The sequence below is a fragment of the Athene noctua genome, chromosome 1 (genome assembly GCF_965140245.1).
Source record: "Athene noctua chromosome 1, bAthNoc1.hap1.1, whole genome shotgun sequence".
Lineage (NCBI taxonomy): Eukaryota > Metazoa > Chordata > Aves > Strigiformes > Strigidae > Athene > Athene noctua.
Window position 1 is genome coordinate 253,423,447 of NC_134037.1, and position 24,468 is coordinate 253,447,914.

Sequence of the window (24,468 nt, forward strand, 5' to 3'; positions counted from 1 at the left end):
ACGTGGGGCCTCATTTGAAAAGTCATAGTACATTCAACAATTAGAGTATGGTACAAACAGCATCGCTCTTCCCTTTGCTTTCTCCAGTAATTAATTATTTAAAGTCCTGGCAGAATAATAAAGGCTCACTTTGTTCATCCAAGGAGAATGTGTGAGCTTGAAGTCTGCAGTGATTAAAGGTGTATGGTGATGGAGCACGATCTTGTGGTGGTGACCACAGGGCACCTTGGGCCCCAGCAGTGTATTCTTCAGGGTGCCCCTGGTACCCCACCCGAAAGCAAGGCTACAAATCACGCTCCAAAATTTATGGCATTCTTAAGTCACACAATTTTCTCACCACAAACAAGACAAATTAATGTTTAATAGATCAGGTATTCTTGATTTAAAAAAAAAAAAAAAAAAAGGTGCGCAAACCTCTTCCCTTTACAACAGCTAGAGTTTTAGCATAATCATCCCTGGGGGAGCGCATCAAACTATAAAAACACAGATTACTGAATGCAGTGTAACCATCACAGCAGTCCAGCAGTAATATCCATTCTGCATCATTCTTTGTTATCCTTTACAAAGCTTTCCTTGATACTGCAAAAACTTGTGCATATGCTTCTCCCTAGCCATAGTCTCAGGCCACACAGCCAGTCTGCTGCCACATGGCTGAGGAGAGGACATCCCCTCTTGTATGACCTGGTGTGTGTGCACAGTGTGAGAAACTCTGCTGGTGCTATCATGCACAGCCACAGCAAGCTCAGAGAGGAGCCACGTGTCACTCTGAACTGTACCAAGGCAAATGCAGTAGCTCAGGAAGAGGACTGGCAGCCCTACATTCTAGATATGGCTTTGATGACTCTGCTCCCCATGGGGAGTATCTATCTCCTTTAAAATACCCACCCTCCGCAAGGTGGAGATTCTGCTCCTCATCAGAGGAGCTTTCCCCTCGTGTTAGTAAACACCTGGGTATGCTTAACTTCCCATGCACAGCAGTCAGGTTGATATGCTTTGTTAAACCAAGACCAGAAATTCTTTCTTGTATCTCTAGAGACTGTCATGAAATATTAATTATAATATGTGTCTAGAAAAGGGAAAAAACCTGTTTTGAGAATTAAAAGCATTGCCATTAACTATGGCCCTAGGCTGTCACCCACTGAAGTCTTTCACACCCCAGTGATTTGAGTGGGAGCATGTGAGGTCATGCTTAGCTAAGGGAGACATCAAAGCTATCATTACCGTAGTGCCAGAAGAACTGGGCTCTTGTTAAATCACAGTTGCTGCATACTGATTCAAGCCTACTCCCCTGCAAGATTTAGGGGTGACCTAGTTTGGGGACCTGTACAGCGCTCTGTGTGGTTCAGACCAAAGCTGACATATTGCACTTGCTCAAGGACACAGACCTGCTGCATGGCCCAGATGAAACTACAACGTCCTCAAGCCAAGGTCAGCATCCCACTCACTGACATCTCACCCAGCAGCTCTGAAAGGCAAATGTCTGCGTTTGGAGGTATCTTTTCTCTACACCGCTGTACCTAGCTTCTGCTGTTCCCCTGCAGAGTCCCAAAGTTTGATACTAAATCCTTTCTGTGCTCACACACTTGGCCTCACGGGCAATAGATCCACAGCTTCCTGAAAGAGTCAAAGGACAGCGCTCTGGGGTAGGACCTTGCTGAAGAGCGTCACCACCACCATCATGCCACCACCCAGCGTCACCACAGAAAACTCCCAGCAACTTCAAATAGGAAAGTCTTAGCGCTGTAAGGGGTATCTAGCATACTCAGCAGAGACACTTTACCCTTACAAAGCTTCTCTGAATTTCATACCACTAGAGCATGCTCTGCTTCACTTAGAGAGACAAAAATGGCAAAGACACAATTACTGTAACTCTTCTGAATGTTTGCCATTTTCCATCCTTATATGACTCTCTCTTCTGAACATCCCCCAGAAGCTTAAAAAGAAAACATTCATCAAGGTCAGACAAAGTTTTGAAAGCAATTAGCTGCAAGTAAAATAAATATAAAAGCAATTCTAGCCTATACTTAATGACAAAATGCCTAGTTGTTCCAGTTCAGCACACCCAAAGTCCTTGAGGTGTTGCCAGCACGGGGGATAATGACCCAGCTCCTATGAAATCATTCCTCTCACAGCTTACTGCCTCCAGTTCAGTATTCCTTTCTTTTTTTTTCCCCCTCTTTATAAAAAATTTGCTCAGGCAATGGAAGGCTCCAGTTCATCTATCCACTTGTGGATTTACCTCCTTTGCCCCTTAGATGTGTCCATGCCAATGAGTCTGTACAGCTTTAGTTTTCATTAACTTTTCTCAGCCTGGACAGCTGCTACCCGTTTCTGGCATTTTTGAGGTTAATAATACCCTATCTGTCATGTGTAATTTAAAAAAAAAAAAAAAGACCTGCAATTTGGGAAGTATTTGGTTTGCAGAGTTCTCAGCATCTCATCAGGTCCTCACCAGGCATCTTTGGATGTCTGTTTTATGTAGATGAGAAAAATAGGAACATAAGACTTCTGAAGGGAAATCTGCATCTGTTCCCCTTTTCACTTATGCTCATTTTTAGGGCTTCCTATATGTGTCCTCACTGGAGTAACAGCCGGCATCCAGCAAGAAAGCAAAGAAACACTTGTAGGTTTGCCAGACATTTCTAGCACTGCCAGGGAGATATTTCCACATGAGCTATGAGCTGTGTGGGGCCAGGATGATCCTCTCATTGTTTCCACTCAAATGCTGTTCTTCCTGGCTTTGCTCCACATGCCATACACCAATCTTCCCTTGCAGTTCTCAGACTTTACTACAATCTCTGCTGGAGAATACACCAGCTCAGCTAGCAGAGTTTTTGGTCTTCTCGTAACTTTTCCTGCTCTAGATCACCGTTGACTTTTGTGCTCCTATAACAAGGGGAGAATTGAAAGGCATTAATCCCCCACAGCAGGACATTTGTAAATCCAGAAAAACAGCCAGCCTGCTTGGCTGATCCCTAAAAATGCAAAGCAATCCATCATCCCCAGGGATGGGAATGCTGCTGCCCCCCAGGTAGGGGCCAGGATCATCTTTGTGACTGGAATTTGGTCTGTCTGGAATAATCAAAAGAAGGCAAATAATGTGAACTGTGGTAAGGATTCCATTATCATACACAGAAGCATGAACATCCCAAAGTTTTCCTTAAGTCTGCTGCGAAATGTCTTTCTTCAACATTAAATAACCTTAAGAACAGACAGAATTTTGCTTCAGTTCTTTGGCCAAATGGGCAAATGGTTGTTTTGTGGGTCTTTTTTTTAATCTTTTTGGCAGGTCACTTGAAGTAATATAGGATCTGCCTTTGCAGAGGTGTCCATTTTCCTCCTCCCCTTCTCAGTTTCCCTCCACCAGCTATCTTACCTGACCCTGGAGATATTGCTGCACAAGTTAGACTTTGCAAATCTACCTTAGGCTACTCACTTTATTCACTCATCATTTATTTTCCCAGTCCCTTGAAGAGGGACGGTATTTTATTTGACTCCAAGAAGGAGTTTGAGATCTTAGGAAGAATGCTCTGTTATATATGGTGAACACTTGTTTTTCTTGAGTCGAGAACTTCTGTTCATAGCTGGAGGGCAGTTTTCCTGGTCAGTTTATTTCACAACACTGGACCAGTGGAGGTACCTTTACTTTAGCAAGGCTTTTGACACTGCCTTTAACAAAATCCTCATGGGCAAACTGATGAAGTACAGATTAGATAAATGGACAGTGAGGTGGACTGAAAAGTGGCTGAACTGCCAGGCTCAGAGGGCTGTGATCCACAGCACAAGGTCCAGCTGGATACCAATCACTAGTGGTGTGCCCCAGGGTTTCATACGGGGGTCACTACTGTTTACCTTCTTCATTAATGGCCTCAGTGTTGCGGCACAGTACACACTCGGTGAGTTTGCAGGTAATACAAAACCAGGAGGAGAGGCTGATACAGTAGATGGGTGTGCTGCCATCCACAGGAACCTGGACAGTCTGGAGAAATGGGCCGACAGGACCCTCATGAAGTTCAGCAAAGTGAAGTGCGAAGTCCTGCACCTGGGGAGGAACAACCCCAGGCACCAGGACAGGCTGGGGCCCGAGCCAGCAATGTGTCCTGGTGAGAAAAACCACCAACAGCCTCCTGGACTGCATCAGGTAGAGCATTGCCAGCAGGTCAAGGGAGGTAACTCTTCCCCTCTGCTTAACCCTGGTGAGATAGAGTCCAGTAAAGGACTGTGACAACAATTAAGGGTTTGGAGCATCTGTTATACAGTGAGAGGATGAGAGAATTGGGACTGTTCAGCCTGGAAAGGAGAAGACTCGTGTAGATCTTATCAATGTATATAATACCGAGAGCAGGAGGAAGACAGAGCCAGACTCTTCTCAGCAGTGCCCAGTGAGAGAAAAAGAGGCAGTGGGCACAAAACAAAACACAGGATAATCCATAAGAAAAGTTTTTTACACTGTAAGTGTGGTCATGCACTGGAACAGGTCACCCAGAGAGGTTGTGCAGTCTCCATCCTTGGAGATATTCAAAGCCAGCGGGACTGAGCAATCTACTTTCACTGACCCTGCTCTGAGCAGGAGGTGGGACTAAACAATTTCCAGAGGTGCCTTCCCACCTCAGACACTGTGTGATTTTGTGACCCCTGAAGAATGCAATGACAGTCTCGTGCCATGATCTACAGACTAAATGCCTTCAGCAGCACTGCGCTGGACTGGGGACCCTTTCAGATATGTTCTTGCCTTAGTCATTGGTAATAACAAGCTGTTGAATCCCAAAAAGTTTTCATTTTAAAGTTATCATTAAACTATGACTTTTTGTTGCTGCACAGTGGTCCGGACCCAAAATTCTCCATGATAGTGGAAGACCAGCTTAGTTGGCTGCATGCAACTGCTTAAGAAAACTAACAAAAGCTGGATCAAAAAGGCCAGAAAGGTCTGGATCATTTATGTGAATATGGGTGTTATCAGAACTCTTCAAGGGTCCTGGTGCCATTGGGGTTTATGTATGACAGTGAGCATTAAGATTCTAAAAATGGAGAAAAGTGCTTCCAGATTAAAAGAGTGGCTGGGCTGGATTTTGATCAGCTACCTCAAAGGAGATGAAGAGCCTCTTGGACACTGCTTGTGCTGGGTCACTCCATGGAGCAAGGAGAGGACCCAGTGGGCTCAAAGGTTATGTCTACATGACTAAATGCTTCTGCATAATGGAGCAGTCCTGGGTCCCTAGGCCAAGTTGTACAGTGAATACAACCAGACTAGGGATGCAAAGCCTGCTGGAATAGAAGTGGAAGACTGCAGAAGCTGGAGGAGTCAAATCTAGTCAAATCTCAGTCCTCTGTAGTGAACAGTCTCCTGATTAGCACCTGAGTTTTGGTTTTGAAGAAACCAGTGGTTTCACTCCAAAAAAGATCCAGGGAATGCACTAACATTCATGCAAAGTGGACAGTCAGTGGCCTGGGACCTGGGCCTGAACTGAGAGGATAAAATATTTGCAGTAGACAGGCTTAAAGAAGCAAACATCAGCATCTGGGCAGCACTCTACTGTCATCTGGGCTGGCAGGATCCCCTGAAATATCCTTGTCTTGATTTTACTTGACATTTTTAGACTTCATCTCCTGTGGAGCGTCTGAGATGGTATCAGACAGAAATCCAATTAAGAAACAAGAACAATACAAAGTCAATGCCATGTACATTAGGTGGATTAACAACTGGCTAACTGACAGGTCTTCAAATGTAATTACAGGTAGGAAATTATCATCCAGTTTCTGAATCTCTGGTGAGGTTGATTCTTGGCATCATGCTATTGAACTGCACTTACCAGTGACTGGGTAGGCAATAAGGAGCCATCCACATCAGTTCAGCTGGTCAAATGAGATGCACTTCAGTATGGGCTAACGGACAATCTAACACACATGTCTGCAGACAGATCAGGTGAATCACAGTCTAAAAACAACCAATGGCTGTGTTGTCCTGAAAGGAAGCCCCAAGTGATGCTATGCACTGTAACGTTGAAACTTAGATGAGATGAATCATACACAGAGCATGTTCCTGCTACTTTTTACAATGTCTCTTTTCTCTCACAGGCAGGGCTTATGACAATATCCAGTGCCTGAAAGTTAAAACTAGTCAAATTCAGACTACAAACGAGGCTCAGCTTTTTAAATGCAAGGTCCATTAAATATTAGAACAATTTGCCAAAGATTGAGGTGGATTCTTCATCACTGAAAAATGCTACAGTGAAACTGGAAGCTTTTCTGAAAGTTATCCTCTGTTTTCCAGGGTAATTAATTCAGTGGAGCCCTAGGGTATGTGATGTCCAGCGCAGAGTTCAGAATGGAAAACCCCAGTGATGTCTTCTGTTCCTTACTTCTCCCAACCCTGTCAGAGGTGGGCAATCAGGTACTGTTCAGGCAACAGCTACTGCTTTAACTTAATACTGACGAATGCTCAGAGCCCTGCTTGTTACCCTTGACCTCCAACAATGGAGAAGTCAAGACCATAGTGTGACTTGGCTTTTGAAATCTAAACTGCGTCCTACATCAGCAGACTCTCTGTATACTAGACCCCAGGTTGTCTGTGCAAAGATAAAGGAAGAAAGTGTGATTATTAAAGAAGAAGAAAGCAGAATTTAAAAAATGAAGCAAATTTACAACTCCAGAGTTCTTGCTATGCAACTACAAGCTGTGATACTCACACTGTACTGCAGAAATGGCATGATAGGGTTTTCTTTAATACAAATGTGGGATTTATTTTCTCCCAGAGTTCAGGTATGCTTTTAATACAGGAATAACAGATCTTGACATAATTACAGGATTGGAGATAAATTTTACCCCATGGGACTAAAGAAAATATAAAACCTTCCACTTTTTCTACAATTTTTACAATTTTGTTGAACTCTGCAAAGTTGTATTGCGCATCACATAACACACCTCTGGCCAGGGCTCAGATCACAGCGTGATGAGCACAGTTCTGAGGATTGATATGTAACAGAACTGAACAGGACAGCCTGAAACAACACCTGGCAGAGATTAATTCCCCGGCATATTCCTTAATCATACTAAATTTTCAAACCTAACTAGGATAATTAATTTCAAAGATTAACTATTTAATTGGTGATTAGGAAGGAACAGGGGGGGACCCCTGACAGCCTGAATGTGTTTGTTGGTATGGGCAAGGAAACAAGAGGGAAGAGCAGAAGAGCCACAGAAAATAAGAGAAACACGCAGGAAATGGGCTTGAGAAGCACAGCACAGGATACCCATATGGTGATTGAAGTGAGAGTATTCTCTCCTATGGGGAAATATCCCCTGCTGGAGGGTGCTTAAAGTGACAAGAAGATACTGAAAAATGGCCAGAAGCTCAGCAACTAGTAACATCCACCTTCACCCAAATCTGCCTTTGAGATCAGAAAAAGGACTGTGCTGCATAGATTTACCCCATTATACCATATCACCATTAATTAAAGGAGATCTGTGATGTACAAGCAGAAGTTTATGGTAAAGGGGAACTTTCAGGATATTCTTTCTCAAGTAGTATTCTTCTCAGCTAGATATCACACACACTGGACACTGAATATTAGGTGTCATCATTTCACTCAGTAGTGAAATAAAGACAGAGGAACCCATTTACGTACTGAAAGGGCTTTTTAAATTTTTTTATTTCTTGGCCTCACTACTTGGTAAGTGTAAGAAGCACTTTATGGAGAGGGAGTGATACACTGGACATAAAAAAGAGACATTCGGTTTCCAGAAATTAGTTATTTTATGCACCACTGATGTACAGCTTCTCATTGCATGGATGTGGCTGGTTAGAGACAGGATTTCACACCACTGCTCCGGACTTGAGGAGAAGGGATAGGGAAAGCAATGGGGTCTGCAGCAAGAATGTAGCCAGGTTGTATTAACTGTGCCCTCTCTGAGGTACTCAGGCAACTGAGAATAACACAGTGTTCTGAAAATGAAGTCTTTAATGTTTATAAGTACTTGTGGCCCGCTGAATTGTAAAGCATAAATTAAAAGATGGCCTTTAACTGCACTGCAGTTACCAAAGGCCATGCCATGAATTCATGCTAACTTGCACGTAGTCTATGAAAGATTACTGCTTAGTTTCATCAAGGTAGATCTAAGACCAGCCTCGCTGAAGCTGCTTTGGCTATACAACCCCCTCATCAGGAGGAAAGTCACCTTTGCACACATCAGTCTGGGAATAAGACTGAAAAAAGTGGAAATGAGGCTGAAATCAAACCTGGAATCTCTGCCCAGAGGCTCCATCCAATTAAGACACAGGTCCTCCACAGACTTACGAGAGGTTTCCCCACAAGTAGGAATCAGACAACAAGCATTTAATGAGGATCAAAGATTAATACAGATTGAATATTGAACTTTTTTCTCCAGTTGCTGTATTGATGTTTCTACATCAATTCATTAAAAGACCACCTTTCCAAAGTACTTTCGGGTTCAGAGAATTGTTTAAGCATTTGAAATAGAAATCTGGGATCAGAAATTTACAGTTAAACAAATTTGCAGAACACAATAAATTCACAGAACTAAAAGGCCTCTCAGAAAAGTAAAACAACAGAAAAAATTAAATGCTGTTTGAAGTAGACAAAGGCTGCAAAAACCTTTCAAGAGCAATAGATGAACTGGCCCTGCTTGCTGTCCTTAGGACCAAGCATTTCTTTTAATTCCATTGATTGGAATTAAATGCAACTTGATTTATGGGAGTACTCCCATTCACTTCATGATGACAATTCAGATTTAGGAAACACTACACAAACTGAGGTCATGGTCTGCATGTGAAGGGCAGTACACACTTCAGAAAATCCTGGGGCTTTGGACAAGGCTCTGTGCCGATCAGCTGCACGTGCTGTTGTGCAGCCCCTTCTTAGGAACTCAAAACAAACCCCACAGGGTGGCAAAACCACAGGTGGGGAAGGTTGTAGAAAAGGCAAGGGTCTACTTGCAATACAGATCATAAGTCTGGCCATGTTAGACCCTGCTTTTAACTTTGCAGTGAATGGAGATAATGTCTGTCAGATTGGCACACTACTGTTAAAACCAACAGTAAAACTTAAAACTGGCTAGCTGGATATAAAACTTGGAATTTCCAGCTGTATTTCCACTGTGGAGTCTAACATAGTCATAGATTGGCCCTGTTACTATGAAGAACCAGATTTTAGGTCCTACACATTTTTTGTAAAGTAAGCACCATGTCTGAGAGTGCTTATTGAAATGCTATGTGCACCAGGGCTATAAGACACCCAAGGAGGGAAGGATGCTTACCTTCAAGGGGTGAATGCAACACTAAAACTCGCTCAGGCTCCAAACTCCTCCAGGCAGATTCAACACGGGAGAAGCCCTGCCCTGCTCTGCCAAAGATGGACACCACCCTACCCAGTTCTCCTCTCCCACACACAACTTGCAGGGCAATGCAAACCCTTGGTGCCAATCCTGATTTGCACAGCAAGAAAGGAGAAAGAGATTTCTTGGGAAGCTGGAAGAAACAGGATCAGAAGGAGAGGTAGGATGGAGGCTGCGCTCACTCCCCCAGCTATGCGCTTGTAGGCGAGAGAATGCATAAGCCACTGTTTGCTCTAATTTTTATTTGGACTGTATCCCTCTAAATATTCCTCTGGTGGAAATGTCAGGCAAGGATTTTGTCGCTGGATAAAACTGGAGGGTTGTCTTTTCTTCAAATCAAATTTTAAAATGCTAAGACAATTTAAGACTCCTTTTCCTTGAACATTGCAGCCCTGGAACGTCCTGTGAGATGTGTCTTATTGGGCGGTGTTGAGTCTACCCGATCACCAATCTTCGCAAGATGTTTTAGGGACAAATGTCGCCGAACTCCCGATCCAGACACCCAAACTGCAAGGAGGTTTTCAATATTTACTCTCTAGCACCACCTAAGCGCAGCCCCAGGTAACACAAACGAGGTTCGTGCCCTTTCAGAGCATGCCTTTCCCTGAATGTGGCTCTGCCAGTATCACCAGAAGTGTCCTCACCAGGAGATGCGGAGTGCCACCAAGCACCATCCCCTGCCACTTGCCACTTCCCCAGATGGCCGGTGGCCTCTGGGCCCTGGCAAGGCACCCACAGCCATCCCAGGTCACCATGCACCAGGTGTCTCTGTTAAGGTTGTTGGGAGGTCTTCTGCTGTCAGTGATGGTGCTGCATGAACTTCTCCACCAGCACCCACCTACACTGCACTCCCTCAAGTTAGAGGTGAAAAATAAATGAAGTTTCCAACTCTGATATGTTTGGAGCAGTTCCTAAAATCCTCCCCACATGCAGGCTGGAGTGGAGAGCGTGGCCAAAGCTATAACCAACATTGTGACGTCTGTGGCGCTTGAGCAGAAAACCCCCCATGGTGTAAGTGCAAGGGTCTGAGCTGTGACTGCCCTGAATTACCCATATACTTGCTTCTGCGGGACACACCATAATTACACCACCGTTGCTCAATCACAGTCATTATTTGAAAGGCAATATGCCTAACACACTTCAGCAGTCATTTTGCAGGACCAGATGGCACCATGTCCAGCGGGAGTCAAGATGGGCAGCAAGGCTGTCCACAGCAAGCAGCATCAAGCCTGGCTCTCTGGAGAGACCCTGTGGGCAGACCCTGATCAGCCCTTCTGCAAACCCAGAGTGAGCCTAAATCAGTGGTAGAAAAAGAGGGTTCTGGTTTCAGCAGCTCAGTTCGACCACATGAGGACACAGCTGTGCTGACAGGGCAGGTCGAAGTAAATTCTTTGCACCAAATTTATACCAAATGAAACGTGCTCAGGTGATCCACATAAAAAGAGCTGTTGAGACTAAAGTGTAGATATTTAACAGGTCCATTTCAACTAGACCAGCTTAATCATGCTTAATTGTTGCTTTGCTTAGTTATTACTCATGCTGAATTCTATTTTTCTCATCCAACCTGTACATATCACTACTCCTGCATCTCAGGACAGTGACTGAATTGGAGATGGGAGACAGGCTTGAGCACCTGGGACATCCCAAGATTTGAGATGTCAAAAACTTGTGCTACTCTGTTAATAGAGAGGATAGAATTGAACTCACAGGGAAAGAAAGGAAGGCATAAGAGTCACTTTTGCATTTGCTCCTTTTTGAGATTGTTTTCATTCTGCACACAGTGGCTATATGTGCCATTTGCTTTGCTGAATTCTGCAACTGAAAATACTCACACTGCTAACGATCAACAGTGAAAGGTACCATGGGTCACCGAAGTCGAACCAGAGTACCTTGAAAAATGGGCAGAATATTTTTACATGTGATTAAAGCTCCTTTCATATTTTTTTTGTATGGTGTAACACTAACCAAGCCCTTTTCTAGACAACTGACAATAACTTCAGACACTGATGTGAGCTGAAGGGTTATATGAATGACTGACCTTCTGGTGTCCTGGCCAGACTGGAACATAAATATTTTTATTTAATCAGAAGCACATTATTATTTTGCTATTATTTTTGCCACAACACATAGTCCAAGGGCACTTAAAAGACTTCAGGGCCTTGGGACGGTTGGTAAGGGAATCTGGAGCACAAGCTTGTTTTTCCTCTCTCCATCCAGTTGCAGGCAGTGACACTGGAAGAAACAGATGGAACCAGTCTATTAATACATGGCTTCATGGCTGGTATCACTGACACAGTTTGGGGATTTTTCAGTAATGGGATGGTCTACACAGCACCAGGCCTGCTGGCATCAGATGGGATACATGTTTCTCAAATGAGCAAAAGGGTCTTTGCTCACAGGCTAAGGGGGCTCATTGACAGAGCTTTAAACTAGACTTGAAGAGGGAGAGGGATAATATCAGTCTTGCCCGTGAAAAGCTGTGAGACAACATGCCAAGGTTAGAGAGATGGGGTGCTAGTGAGGGCCCTCAACCTGTTGTTCTGAGATGTGCTGGGTACACAGCAGCACACCTGAAGTCTTAAGGAGATAAGCCAGGGGCTCCTGAGGTAATACAAGGCAACAGGGAAACACCAATGAAATACCTCAGAGGAATGAAGGGTTGTTCCTCTGAGAAGGTGACATGGCCAACAGCCCAGCTGAAGTGCCCTACAGCAATGCGTACAGCATGGGCAACAAACAGGAGGAGCTGGAAGCCACCATGCTACTAGAAAGCTGTGACCTAGCTGCCATTATTGAACCTTGGTGGGACAAATCCCATGACTGGAGTGCAGCTATCGATGGCTACAGCCTGGTCAGAAGGGACAGGCAAGGAAGGAGGGGTGGAGGTGTTGGCCTCTACATCAAGAAATAGATAGAACGTGAAGAGCTGTCTCTGAAGAATAACCACAAGCAGATTGAAAGCTTATGGTTAAGAATCAGAGACTGAGGCAACAAAGGGAACCTTGCGGTTGGTGTCCCAAATCAAGGGGAGCCTACTGACGGCGCCTTCTTACTCCAGCTGCAGGAGGCATCGTGCTCACAGGCTCTCGTCCTGCTGGGGGACTTCAACCACTCCAACATCTACTGGAAGAGTAGCACGGTGAGCTGTAGGCAATCCAGGAGACTCCTGGAGCGCATTGTGGATAACTTCTTAAGCCAGGTAATAGCCCAACCAGAGGGGATGCAATACTGGACCTGTTGGTCACCAGCACAAGTGAGCTAACCAGTGATGTCAAAACTGGAAGCAGCCTGGGCTGCAGTGATCATGCACTGGTGGAGTTCACAGTCCTGAGGGATATGAGTCAGGCAAAGAGTAAAGTCAAGACCCTGCATTTTAGGAAAGCAAACTTCCAGCTCTACAAGGAGTTAGTCAGTAGGTCCCCCAAAGACAAGGGAGCAGATCAGAGCTGGTAGATCTTTAGGGATGGTTTCCATAGAGCACCATAGTTCTTGATTGCCAAGTGTAAGAAATCAGGAAAGGAAGGCATGGCTGAGCTGAGACCAACTAGTCAAACTAAAGGGTAAGAAGGAAAGGCACAGGCAGTGGAAGTAGGGACAGGTATCCTGGGAAAAGTATAGGGACGCTGCCCAGCTGTGTAGAGATAGGGTCAGGAAGGCCAAGGCATGGCTAGAGCTGAACTTGGCAAGTGACGCAAAGAATATAAGGGCAGCTTCTACTGGTATGTGATCCAGAAAAAGGAGGTCAAAGAAAGTGTACCCCCCATGTCCAGCAAGACTGGAACACTGGTAACAACAGACAAGGAGAAGGCTGAGGTACTCAACAACTTTTTTGCCTCAGTCTTCACTGCCAACCTCTCTTCCCACACCTCTCAAGTGGATGAACTGCAAGACAGGGCCTGGGGAAGCAAAGTCCCTTCTACTGTAAGAGAAAATCAGGTTTGTGACCACATGAGGAAACTGAACATAATAAGTCTATGGGACCTGATGAGATGCATACCAGGGTCCTGAGGGAACTGGCTGATGTAGCTGCAAAGTCACCCTCCATATTTACTTCAATGAGATTTACTTGTGGCACAAGAATTGCAACTAGTGCTGATAACCAATGCCCCAATGTCCTAGGCATTATCTGCAGGCAGGTGCATTGAGCATGACGAATGGGACAAAGAAGGAGGAAGGAAGACAGAAAAAAACACTAATAAAGAGCTCAGTGAATTGCATTGATCATATAATGTCTCCTGCTACTGTAGTGCAAGCCTGCAGTCACTGTCCCTCTGCTGGCTCTACCCTGTGCTCATGTCACACTGTCTGGAAGGGATAAAGGCCACCTGAGCAACTCAAGAAAGTGAGGACTTCTTTTTACTCTTTTGCCATAAACTTCCTAGAAAAAAGTAACTTTGTACTTTGGTTTCCTCTTGAAAGAAAATGGGTGTATTGCACTCTCTGTAAACAAAGAAGGTGGATGTAACATCTTGGAAGACTTTTAATGCCACATAGCAAAAGCCTGTTTCATTTCTGACACTCAACAGTGCCTGGTGGGGTGAATGCAACCACCCAGCTATCCCCACTCAGAGGTGTACTTTGAACACCTCCCATTTGATAAAGCTGTTTCCAAATACCTCCTTTCTACTAAGCATCTGTGCATCCTCAAACACACGTTTCTGCATCTTCGAAGGTTGAGTTTCACTTCATTTCATTTTTTCCTCTATTTTCCTAACCCCCAAAACCACAGACCAAAACCACAAGGAGCCTCAGGCTGTCTAGATAGCTTAAAAAGTGGAGGGATGCTGACAGACCAGGACTGTCCATGGTCTCTCCTCTTACAGCTATTGATTGATCTGGGGTAAGAGAAGGGATTTTTTCACTGGTCCTCTGCCAGAAAAATAAAAGGCAAAAAGAAACCACTGACAAAGTGAAGATTTGGCCAGGTCCTACTTCAGATGCTGAAAAATACTTTTTGTTCATCTTATACAGATGGAAGAAATGTTTTTACACACTGAGACCTTCCAGAAAACATTTTTTTCACTTTCCAAAGACCAGAATAAAGCAAGCCTGGACCACCAACTTCATGTGAAAGAGTCCAGGAGAATGTTACCTATTTGTCTTCTATACCTGTGCCTGGTTCACGTTTCTGTTGCTGGTTCAGAAGCCTGCAGCGCTTTTCTGCTCTCTGCCAAATGTTTGCCAGCTCACTGCATTGGCCAAAAGCATCTGTGGCCTTCCGACCCTGCGGATGCAATGCCCTGCAGTCCATGTTAACATTTCTTTGCTGAATTTTCCCCCATGGTTTCTTGCAGGATGAAATTACCTCTAAAGTGCTAATGCAGGTCTGGAATACCTGAGAATTTTTAACTCTGGTGGTTTTTTCTTTTTTCCTCAGCAAAAGACAAGGTCAAGCATTTTCTGGAGTCCAAAAAGACATCAAAGGAAAAGGGTGAGGGAAAAAAGCGCAAATCCTTCACATAAAGCATTTCAGAGTACTCATGCTGCATATTAGAGAGCAAAAGCAGCTTTCTGGCTCCTATCTGGCTGTTGTTGCAATTGTTAATGTGGTTTTGTTCCATTATTAATGACACCAGAAAGATAAATCAGGCCTCCTGGACAAACTTGAGAGACTCTCAGATGGCAAAGAGAAGGAAGGAAAAAAACCCTTTAAAATAATGGAAATAAACAAAAGGAAGGGGAAGGGAAACAGAAAATACCAAACACGTAGCAATAAAAATCTGCAGATGTCTATAGCAGTGTAGGGATGGTGAACCAAATCTTTTACAAAGCTTGTAAATCATTCCCAGAGCCTGCTAGTTCACAAGCACTTTGTAATTAGACAAGGAAAAACTAATTTCTTACAGCCTGTACTGTATTGTTTGATACATTTGTGTTTCCTAGTACTGCTGTTTGACAAGCAGAGAAAAATAAAATCACAACAGAAGCATTAATGGATGAAATGTATATAATCTGGAATGGCATACCATTAGCCTCATCTGAATGTGGTTGGACAGGATTTCAATAAAAAGCTTTGTTAGGAAAATACATCATGACTATGCCAAGGTAAGTAATCTCAGGATTAACACTCCAATCTGTCTTTTCTGTAAAGTTACCCTGAGTTAGCTTGCCAAAGCAGTATCCCTGCAGAAGAGCCGGGCAGGGCGCACCCCTTTGCTCCCACCCAGCAGACACAGCTCCACTGCTGAAGCCTTGCACTGATGCTCAAGCGCTGAAGCTCAGGACCCAGCACCAGCTCAGTCCCAGGATCCTCTTCAAACCCCATCCCAACAGCAGAAGAGATCTGCTGAAGCTCATCCTCCATTGCATTTGGGGTACTGGGAGGAAGAGAGATGCTGGGAGGACTCAGAGGGGCCAAGCATCAAAGTTAAATTTGGTCAGAGTGGCTGCTAATCAATAATACAGCTGTCATCGGTACTCCTTGAAGTCAAGCGATTTTCCCTGCAGTCATGTGTTGGCAGGGCTGCACCCCGTGGTCCCCAACACCAGCCTCTATTGTGCAGCTCACCACAGCCATGCTGTGCGGGCTGCTCGCGGGGAGTCTGTCTCGAAAATCCCCTCTGCTCCCCGTGGCTCCTTTGCTCTGCCAGCTGGTTCCCACCCTGCCCAAAGTGCTCACCCATTGCGGCCATCTCACACACAGCCACCTCCGGCTTAAAAGAAACCTCCCCCCTTGTGGAGGGGATGTTTGCAGCACAGCAGGAGAAAGCTTTGCTTGCAGTGGGCTCTCAGGGAGAGGGGAACCAGCCATCTTTCAGATAAATAAAGTTTATAAATAAGATTATAAAAATCGGATTAAATGCTTTCTTAATACTGGGCATTTTGTCATATGTGCCACTGTTTTTCTTGCGGTGCAGTTTATATTAGAAAAACTCAACCTCTAGACAATTTATAGTTTTCCCTTTAAAAAGAAGGAATCTGAAAATTCTTTGCTGTTAATTATTGGTGCTGAAAACAAACACTCATTTCTTATCCCAGGACTGAACATTTGACCTATACTGTAAGCCAAAACTGCCAATATTTGGGAAGAACTCCAGACCTGGATTTCAATTTCATGATTAACATCTGTCTTTCCAACACAGTGGATTAAATCAATGCAACCAGCGTGATTTTAAATTACTGAAAGTTCAATTCATTTTATATGAGTGTATGCCTCATATGTTGTGCTGCCAAAATAGGTCACTGGGCCAAGAGCTCAAAAATAATTTAAATAAACGTTTAAAGAAATTTTAAAAGAAAATTACGTAAATTTACATTACCATGAGATCTTCTTTAATGCTCTGAGAAATAAAACCACCATGAAACAATGGGGTCAGGAAGAAATTTTGCTACAGGGGGGTCTCATTTTCAGCAGGGACACCCAGACAAGATGTTGGCCTGGTGCAGCAGAGGAGATTTGGCAAAGCACAGGAGCAGCTCAGACAGATGGGGTGGAGAGGAAGCACTTAGTAGGCCGCTTTTGCAGATTAAGTGCAACCATGCTTTCAGGCACCTCCAGCACCACGGCAGGCTGCAAGATCAAACATTTGGGCAGTGTGTCTTTGCTGATCTCTCCTCCCGCTGTCCCTCCACCTGACTCCCATTACTGAAGCTTCAAGAGATGCACCAGAAGTTAGGGAAGCTGGAGATGTTATTGCAGCCTGAATAAAACGTGGACCCTGTTGTCCATGCAGATTGCACCCTCTCTTGCCAAGGCCTGACCTAAATGTTATGAAGTCCTCCCTGAGGTGTGCAAGTAGAAAACCCTAATGTCACATGAAAGTCAGCTTTCACCTGGCTGCACTTGACCGCATCACCTGTGTTGGAAAGCCCCAGTGGGAGCAGGTCCCCTGCAGCCTGCCCAGGTGTGCTTCAGACACCCAGACCCTCGCAGAGCTCACTTGTCATCCTCGCAGACAAGCAGCATGTAGGGAAACCTGCGGAACATTGCCCCTTCCTCCCCCCCACCCAAGAAGCCCGAGGTGACTCTCTTTTATCCACTCCCTACTAAAGAGAACTTGAGGACAAGGGGGATGGAAGATGAGCGAATGGGCCACCCAGGCAGGTAACTCTTCTGCCGGTCAGAGGGGCAGCTCTCCTGGGGGTGCATATGGCCTCTGGCAGCATTTGCCCCCGAGCGAGGGTGAATTTTCAGGACTGGGGCACTCACATCTTTTCTAATGATGCTTCTCCCTGACTCACGCTGTCCCATGTTTCTGAAAGAAGGACATGCATTTCTGGGGACGTCCTCTGGATGACAGTGGAATGGAGAGAGGAGTCCCCAGTGCTTGTGCTGGGTATGGTGGGACGGGAACCGGACTCATTTTCCAGCGTGATCATCTGAGGTCACCCCTGGGACCCCCACCCAGCTCCACCACCTCACCCGCAGCATCACCAGACTCCTCGGGGCAGTAAAGTTCTTGTTAACACCCCGAAGAGGAATTTCCCTCGGGGGTGCGTGTTTCCTTAACAATCACACACACCCAAGAGCGTCCTGGGCCGAGCGTCCCGGTCCCTGGGCTCGCCCCCCCGCCGGGGAGCGGCAGAGCCGGGCAGGGCTGCTCGGCCCCCGCCGGCCGCCCATTAACGCTCATTTCCTGGCTGGGGCGATGGCCGGCGGCCGGGCAGCGCTTTCCCTTCCCCAGCCAATTGCATCTTCAGTCCGTATCGGAGGATCGCGGGGTGTGAGGCGTGGGAGCGCCCGGGGACCGGTGCGCCGGGCGCCGCGGGGGGGCTGCGACCGGCGCCGCGGCAGGAGCGGGAGGAAGAGGAGGGAGAGGAGGGAGGAAGAGGCCTGGGGCGGGCAGCCCCCGAGGTCGGGCCGCGCTGGCCGGCCCGGCCGCTTCAATGCAACCCCTGGGGCATCGGCTTCTCTCTGATGAGACCGCTGCGGGGCTGCCGGGGACGGGGCGTCGTCGTGGGGACCGTCACCCTCTGCCTGGCCGCCGGGTGGGCTCTGCAGAGTAAGTGTCCGACTCCCGCCCTTCCTCCCCTGCGCTTCCTCGCCCGGCCCTTTCCTCCCCCTCCTCCTCTTCCTCGCCGCGCAGCCGAGCGGTGCGGAGCGGAGCGGGGCGCCCGGCCGCTGCAACCCGCGCTGGGCTGGCGGCAACCGGCGAGAGCCCTCCCCAGCCCGGCCTAACCGGGAGTGCCCGCAGGGCTGCTGGGGAGGGCACGGGGACAGGGGGCTCCGGCTGGCAGCGCGCTCTCTGCGGGCTGGGAGTGGGCTGGGAAGCCTTGTCCCAGCTCCCGCTGCTCGGAGCCGACGACAGAGGGGACGCAAATCCCGGGTAACCAGCCCGAAAGGGCTCGGGTCACGCTGGGAAAGGCGGCGGTGAGGAGGGAAGGTGGGTTTCAGCCCCGCACCCCACGGGGGTGAGTGGGGAGGGCGCAGCACGCAGAGAGCCGGCCGGTGCCCTCCACGCCAGGGCCAGGGGAGGCTGCGGTGGGCAGCGCCACCAGCGCGTTTGGTGTGGCCACGTCACGCCATCTCCTTCATCATCAAGGGGCTGCACAAAGCAGGACACTGAAGGGCTGAGGAACTGTCCCCCAGAGTTTGAGAGATCCAGTTTAGCGCTGTGCCCCCGCTTTTAGAGCTCCTGCGTGGAGGCCTCTCGCTGCCAGCCCCTGTCCACCCGCCCCCAGCACGCTGCGGCCCCGCTGCGCTGCCCCAGCCAGGCCTGGCACACAAAGCCGCGCTTCCAGCCTTGACTCTGGGCCAGGCAAATACTTTGGAGTGCAGCAGCGTGCCAGGGTCAGCAAACTCACCGCACTTCGAGTGGCACTGGTGCTCTCCTCTCCTCGGTGCACTTTTTACGGGGCATGAAGGGTCTGGTTTTGCAGGCAGTGGTGTACAGTGGCCTTGCGCAGGGTGCTGCAAGTGGGTGTGATGTTTGCTCTCAAGGCTGTCGCAGTTCTGTTTGGATTAGACCAGTTCAGGTGATCTAGGCGGACTGTGTTTTAAAAATATTTTTGAAAGGTTAGATGTTGTATTGCCTTTCTCAGCTTTGTGTGTGCTCGACAGGGACAGAACACGTTTGCAAATAATTTAATGGAAATATTTAATTTTTTGCTCCACATTTACCTTGCAATCACATATTCAGAACAAAGCCATGCCTTTATCAAAACATAAAAGGGTCACTGTGGTGAGACACTCGGTTCCTGTCTGGTCAGAAACAGTGCGAAAGGCCTTTAAATAAACACATAGAGCAGAAAACAATTAGAACTATTTGCAGCGATTACCAGAGGTTCCTGTCTGTTCTGTTTCTTTAGCTGGCACAAACCCCTTTTTCACAGCTCTGGTTAGTCTCTCCTGAACACAGGCAGAACTGCAGACCACAGCTTAGCTGAGGATGCACTGGGCTACCCGGGAAGCATGGTGTGCCTGCAAGGGGACAAGACGTCCACAAAGGGGGAATCCCGGGAGTATTACCTTGGAAAAAGCCTAGATCCTATCTAGTTAAAAAAATATAGAGTGGCTGAGGCTTTCTCCTGTGCTGTCCCATAGGTGAGGACCTGGGAATCAGACTGACCTCTCAAACTTCCCTGCCTTAGCTTGACCAGCAGAGTTTATGAATGCTGCTAAAGAATCCAAATAGAGCAAAGTCAGCTTGTAATTCATCTACCCATCTCTCCCCAGTTGTGGTTGCTCTGGGGTTTTGGCCATGGGCAGCTCTTATGTTTTGATAAGATTTTAAAAAAATAATTTCAGTCCTTCAGAGATATTTTTTCATTGCCTTTTTTAACCATTCTTTTCCTTGGAGACTTTTGAAGAACCTCCAGGAGCATCCCCAGGGGTCCTGCTTTGCAGTCCTTCAGCATAGCTGAGACTCTTGTCCTGCCTCCCCACTAGGTTACAGACATTTGCAGCTCAACATTGTTTTTTCAGTTCTGTTCTTGCAGTCAGGCTGTTCCCACAGTATGAGAGGAGAGTGGGTGAGCTGCTCCAAGCTAAAACAGGAAATGGCTTCAGTGGTGAGGCTTACTCTGTGCTTTATCTGCCTTTTGCTTGGTTTGATTTTTGTGGGTAGATAACAGGATTTCAATCTCTATCCACTTGTCTCAAACATGCAACTAATTATTTAAAAAAAAAAGTATGCCACTTGAAACTCAGATGTTTGGTGTTCATCCAAATCTTCATGCAGAAATACCCACATGCAAGCAGAAATTATAGCGGTTACACATTAAACTAAACGGTCAGTTCAGTTTCACAGCGTTATGAACAGCTCCGCAATCACAGCAGTAGGAACTAGATTAGAATTAAATATTCTTTCATGTGCATTTTTGCCTGGAAATCATCAAGAACATGAAGTCCCTGACTTCACATGCAACTGTAGTTTTGATTACATGCCGTTTATCTGCACTGGCATATAACTGGCTGTCTTCACAGAAATGTTGTCTCAAACATTGATTATGCATCCTGAAAATAAAGTCCTTGTCTGCTAGAGTTCTTGCTTTTGGGGTATGGCAATTAATATCATAGGTTACCTTGGCCATGGTGATTAAACTTTAAATGTAGGATTTTAAAGGAAAGCCAGTTACTGATGAATACAAAAGCATTGCTCAGTTTTCAGAAAATGTTATGCTCCTTTACCTAAAAAGACTCCTTCAAACTGTCCTCTTGGGTATTGAAACACATGCAATTACTTGTCCTGCGCGGTGGAAATGTTTCTCCTGACTATCACCGATAAAAAATGTGGATTTAGTCTTTAAGTATGTGTGTTTCTTTTATGGTCAGCAGAAAGAAAGAGAAACTGCAAAGCATAATCCATCCTCTCTTAAAACAGACCACTGAGATAGGTAGGATGAATCATGCCCCAGAGGTCCCACCCTGGGCTGGACAGTTGGTGCAGCATCACGCCCACACTCATCACCCTCCTTTGTCTTTCAGCTCCCGGAGGAGTATCGTTAGTTGTCCCACAACCCAGCATCAACGCAACAGTGGCACAAAACATCCTCCTCTCAGTTGAATACTCTTGCAGAGGTGTCGCCACCATTGAGTGGAAGCACGTGTCAAGCTGGGGCACCACCAAAATTGTTGAGTGGAAAAGTGGGAATTATGTCAACATATCCACTGTCTACAAGGACAGAGTGAATACTTTTGAAAATGGTTCTATACAGCTTCTGAATGTGGGCATGAGAGATGCTGGCTACTATTTTATCACTGTAACAGAGGAGTATGGAACCAGCACCTACGGCACCATCATAGTCAACGTTTACGGTACAAACTAGATGGGAGTTCTTGGCTTTACTCTGTGTTTAAACATTAATCTGCTCATAATCAATTATTATTTTTTTCTGTCCTCCCTGCAGAGATTATCTATGAAGATTTACATTTTGTAGCAGTTCTTTTTGCATTTCTTGCTGCAGTATCTGCCATTTTGATCTGCTTCATGTGGCTGTGTAATAAATCTCTGCATCTATTTCAGAAGACGACAACCCACAAACTAACAGGTATCTCCCTAAGAATGCAGTCAAGCTATGGGGTTTTCGAGTCTGAATTTTGAGCCTGAAATTAACTTGTGATTTGATCCATAAAGGTGCAAAGTAGGGACACTGAGAAACAAGACTGGAAGGGCTCAGTTCAGTTATCCCATTCAAGTCTTTACTAGCTGAGGCAACTGAATAAGAGGTATTTAGTTGCAAAACAATCCACAGGACATCTACCTTATACATTTCACACCAGAAACCACAGAACACTTCCCAACATTGCTAACTGCAAAACTGAGGGAGAAAAGTCCAGAGCCACAAAAACCTCCCATCAGAAGGCAGGAGACAAACGTCAAGAGCGTCAGCAGCGCTGTCAGGGTCTGTACCAGAAGAGTATCTCCTAAGGGAGAGTACTCAAACGGCCCTTGGGAGTGGCCCCCACCTCACTTCATGGAGGACTGCACTCCTCCCTCTCCTATGGAAGCCCCCTTTCATCTGTCCTCACATTTGATCCAGTTGTAGACTCCAGCGAACACTAATACCAAAACCAGACTCCTAACGTGCCAAAGACACCTGCCATGAAAAGCAGATCAAGGGAACACAAGGGATGCACTGAAGGGAACATTCACATATCAGAGAAGAAATTGCTGAGCCACAGCCAAGGATATTCAGCCTAGGGAGCAAGACAAGGTGCCATGCTACAGGCCTGGGCTCAAGTTCTGGGCGCATCCTTGAACAGGAGGTTTCTTTTACCACTTCATTTCAGGTGTTTACCTCCCTTCAAGTGCAGATCCACTAGTGGTTTCTTACCCTATAGGCCTGTATTCTCTAATAAATGCTGTTTAAGCTGTTACAAGCAGCCTCACTATTTTACTGGACCAACACATACACTCAAGAATCCTAAGCCTCATGGCGCAGACTTTGTATCAATTCTGCAAAAACCCGTTACAAAAAGAGATGAATTTGGCTTGAGCTCTCTTCTGCCACTCACCTACAGCTCTAAGGGCTGCTGCTGTTTTCATGGTTCACACACTGCTCACAAGCTTCTGTAGCTACTGAAAATTGTCCTATCATGCCAGAATACCCAGGCTGGATAAAGCCTGTTCTTCCTCCAGTTAAAGCCAATCTTCCTACAGAGCTGCATCAAATACAGTTTTTTGGCAGAGTTCAGGAAGATCACAGTTCTGGAGACTTGCTCTGCCATCTCCCAGCACATGATCCAAAGTAGGAATCTAACTTCTGCCCCAATTCCACCTTAGAAGAGCCCTCCTTTCAGAAGCCTTGAAGAGAGGTATAAGGACAGGCCCTATGGACTTAGTTTTCATAGCACATTTAGTCTTGTATTGGAAGAAACTAGTGTCACTTTAAAGATTGTGAGGGACTCTTTATGCAGTTAAATATTTCAAAAATATGTATTTAAAACCTAATTGTAGATGAGTAAGCTTGAGCTAATATTAAAAAGTTCAAAATGTCTCAGCTATTAACACAGTGTTGTTAATTTTGGAATGCTGGCCTTCCAATCCATTTGCCAATCAATAATAATATCCTTTTTTTGCAGCAAGTACAACTGAAGAGATTGAATTGGAAACTATTGAGTGTTAGTGAAGGACTGTCTCATAACAAAAATAACAATTCTACCTCAGGAGAAAGTACTGGCAAAGAAATCTAGAAGAAACCTAAAAGGTAAAAATGTTTGTGACTACTGTAGAAACATCCTGACTTTCAAACTAATTGGACATTAAATCAGCAGTGTCTGATGGAGCTGTTTTGACCTGAAGTTTTCAGCTTATTAGCCAAGGTCAAAGTAAAAATGCTTTCATGCTGAGCACGAATATATTTTTGTGGCTAATTAATAAAACCTACAGCCTCTACTATTCTTGAAACCAACCAACCAAGCCTCTAAGATCAGCCCATAAGGGAAATGATCATGGTCTTGAAGGGCACCTGTATTTTGGCTACAGCAAGTCTCCTCATTACACAGAGAGCAGCCATTAGCATCCTTCAACATAATAAATTTAATGTCTAATTACAGTATTACATTAAAAAATTAATTGCAAGGATTGAATCCTATTTATTGCACCTATACTGCTACTTTTGGGCATAAGGAATTTCCTGAAGCTCTGAAGACAAACTGGAATTTATGAGACAAAACTGGCTTTGAAACAATGCCGAGCTGGTCAAAGTTCCCCCACTTACATTTCCAATTGTTTACACTGCCCCGAGATATCAACATGCATTTTATGACATTGCCAGAGAAGGTTGTTAAACAAGGAACCACACACAGGCACTGAAGAGGACGCTGTCTATAATGATTAGAGGGATCAGATAAAATAACCGACACATCAAACCAGCAGGGTGGCAAAATACTAAACAGTTCACTGTGAAAGATGTTGAGTCCTTTGCAAATTTAGCCCACCGACAAATAGCCTATCTGGTAAGAAAGAGCATTACTTTGAAACTTAGTATTTACAAATAGTTCTGAAATTGCTCTTATTGAGAAGCCACCTTTGCTTTCTTATGTTGTAAGAAGAAAAGCGATCTAATGTTTTCTTGAATTTGCATATTGCACTTACGCTTTCCACCTGCAGATCTGCTGGGTGGAGTAACATTTGCTTTTGTGAGTGAGAAAGCACTAAACTGACCGAGCTTCAAATTATTCTGTTTTGCGTTTGTAATGAGAATTTTGCAATGTGAAATAAACTGAAAATCTAA

General features: G+C 45.6%; 1 protein-coding gene across 1 annotated transcript; it reads left to right on the forward strand.

The window, feature by feature from the left end:
• Positions 1-17,950: 17,950 nt before the first annotated feature.
• VSTM5 (V-set and transmembrane domain containing 5) lies at positions 17,951-24,468 on the forward strand. Its single transcript, XM_074917184.1, has 4 exons — positions 17,951-18,293; positions 21,218-21,547; positions 21,640-21,780; positions 23,315-24,468. Exons 1-4 carry the CDS (start codon positions 18,209-18,211, stop codon positions 23,356-23,358), a joined length of 600 nt encoding a protein of 199 aa, XP_074773285.1. The 5' UTR covers positions 17,951-18,208; the 3' UTR covers positions 23,359-24,468.

Coding starts and splice junctions, on each gene's coding strand:
- VSTM5 (XM_074917184.1), top strand. CDS start 18,209: ATGAGACCGCTGCGGGGCTGCCGGGGACGGGGCGTCGTCGTGGGGACC. Junction 21,548..21,639: donor CATCATAGTCAACGTTTACG/GTACAAACTAGA, acceptor TCCTCCCTGCAG/AGATTATCTATGAAGATTTA. Junction 21,781..23,314: donor GACAACCCACAAACTAACAG/GTATCTCCCTAA, acceptor CTTTTTTTGCAG/CAAGTACAACTGAAGAGATT.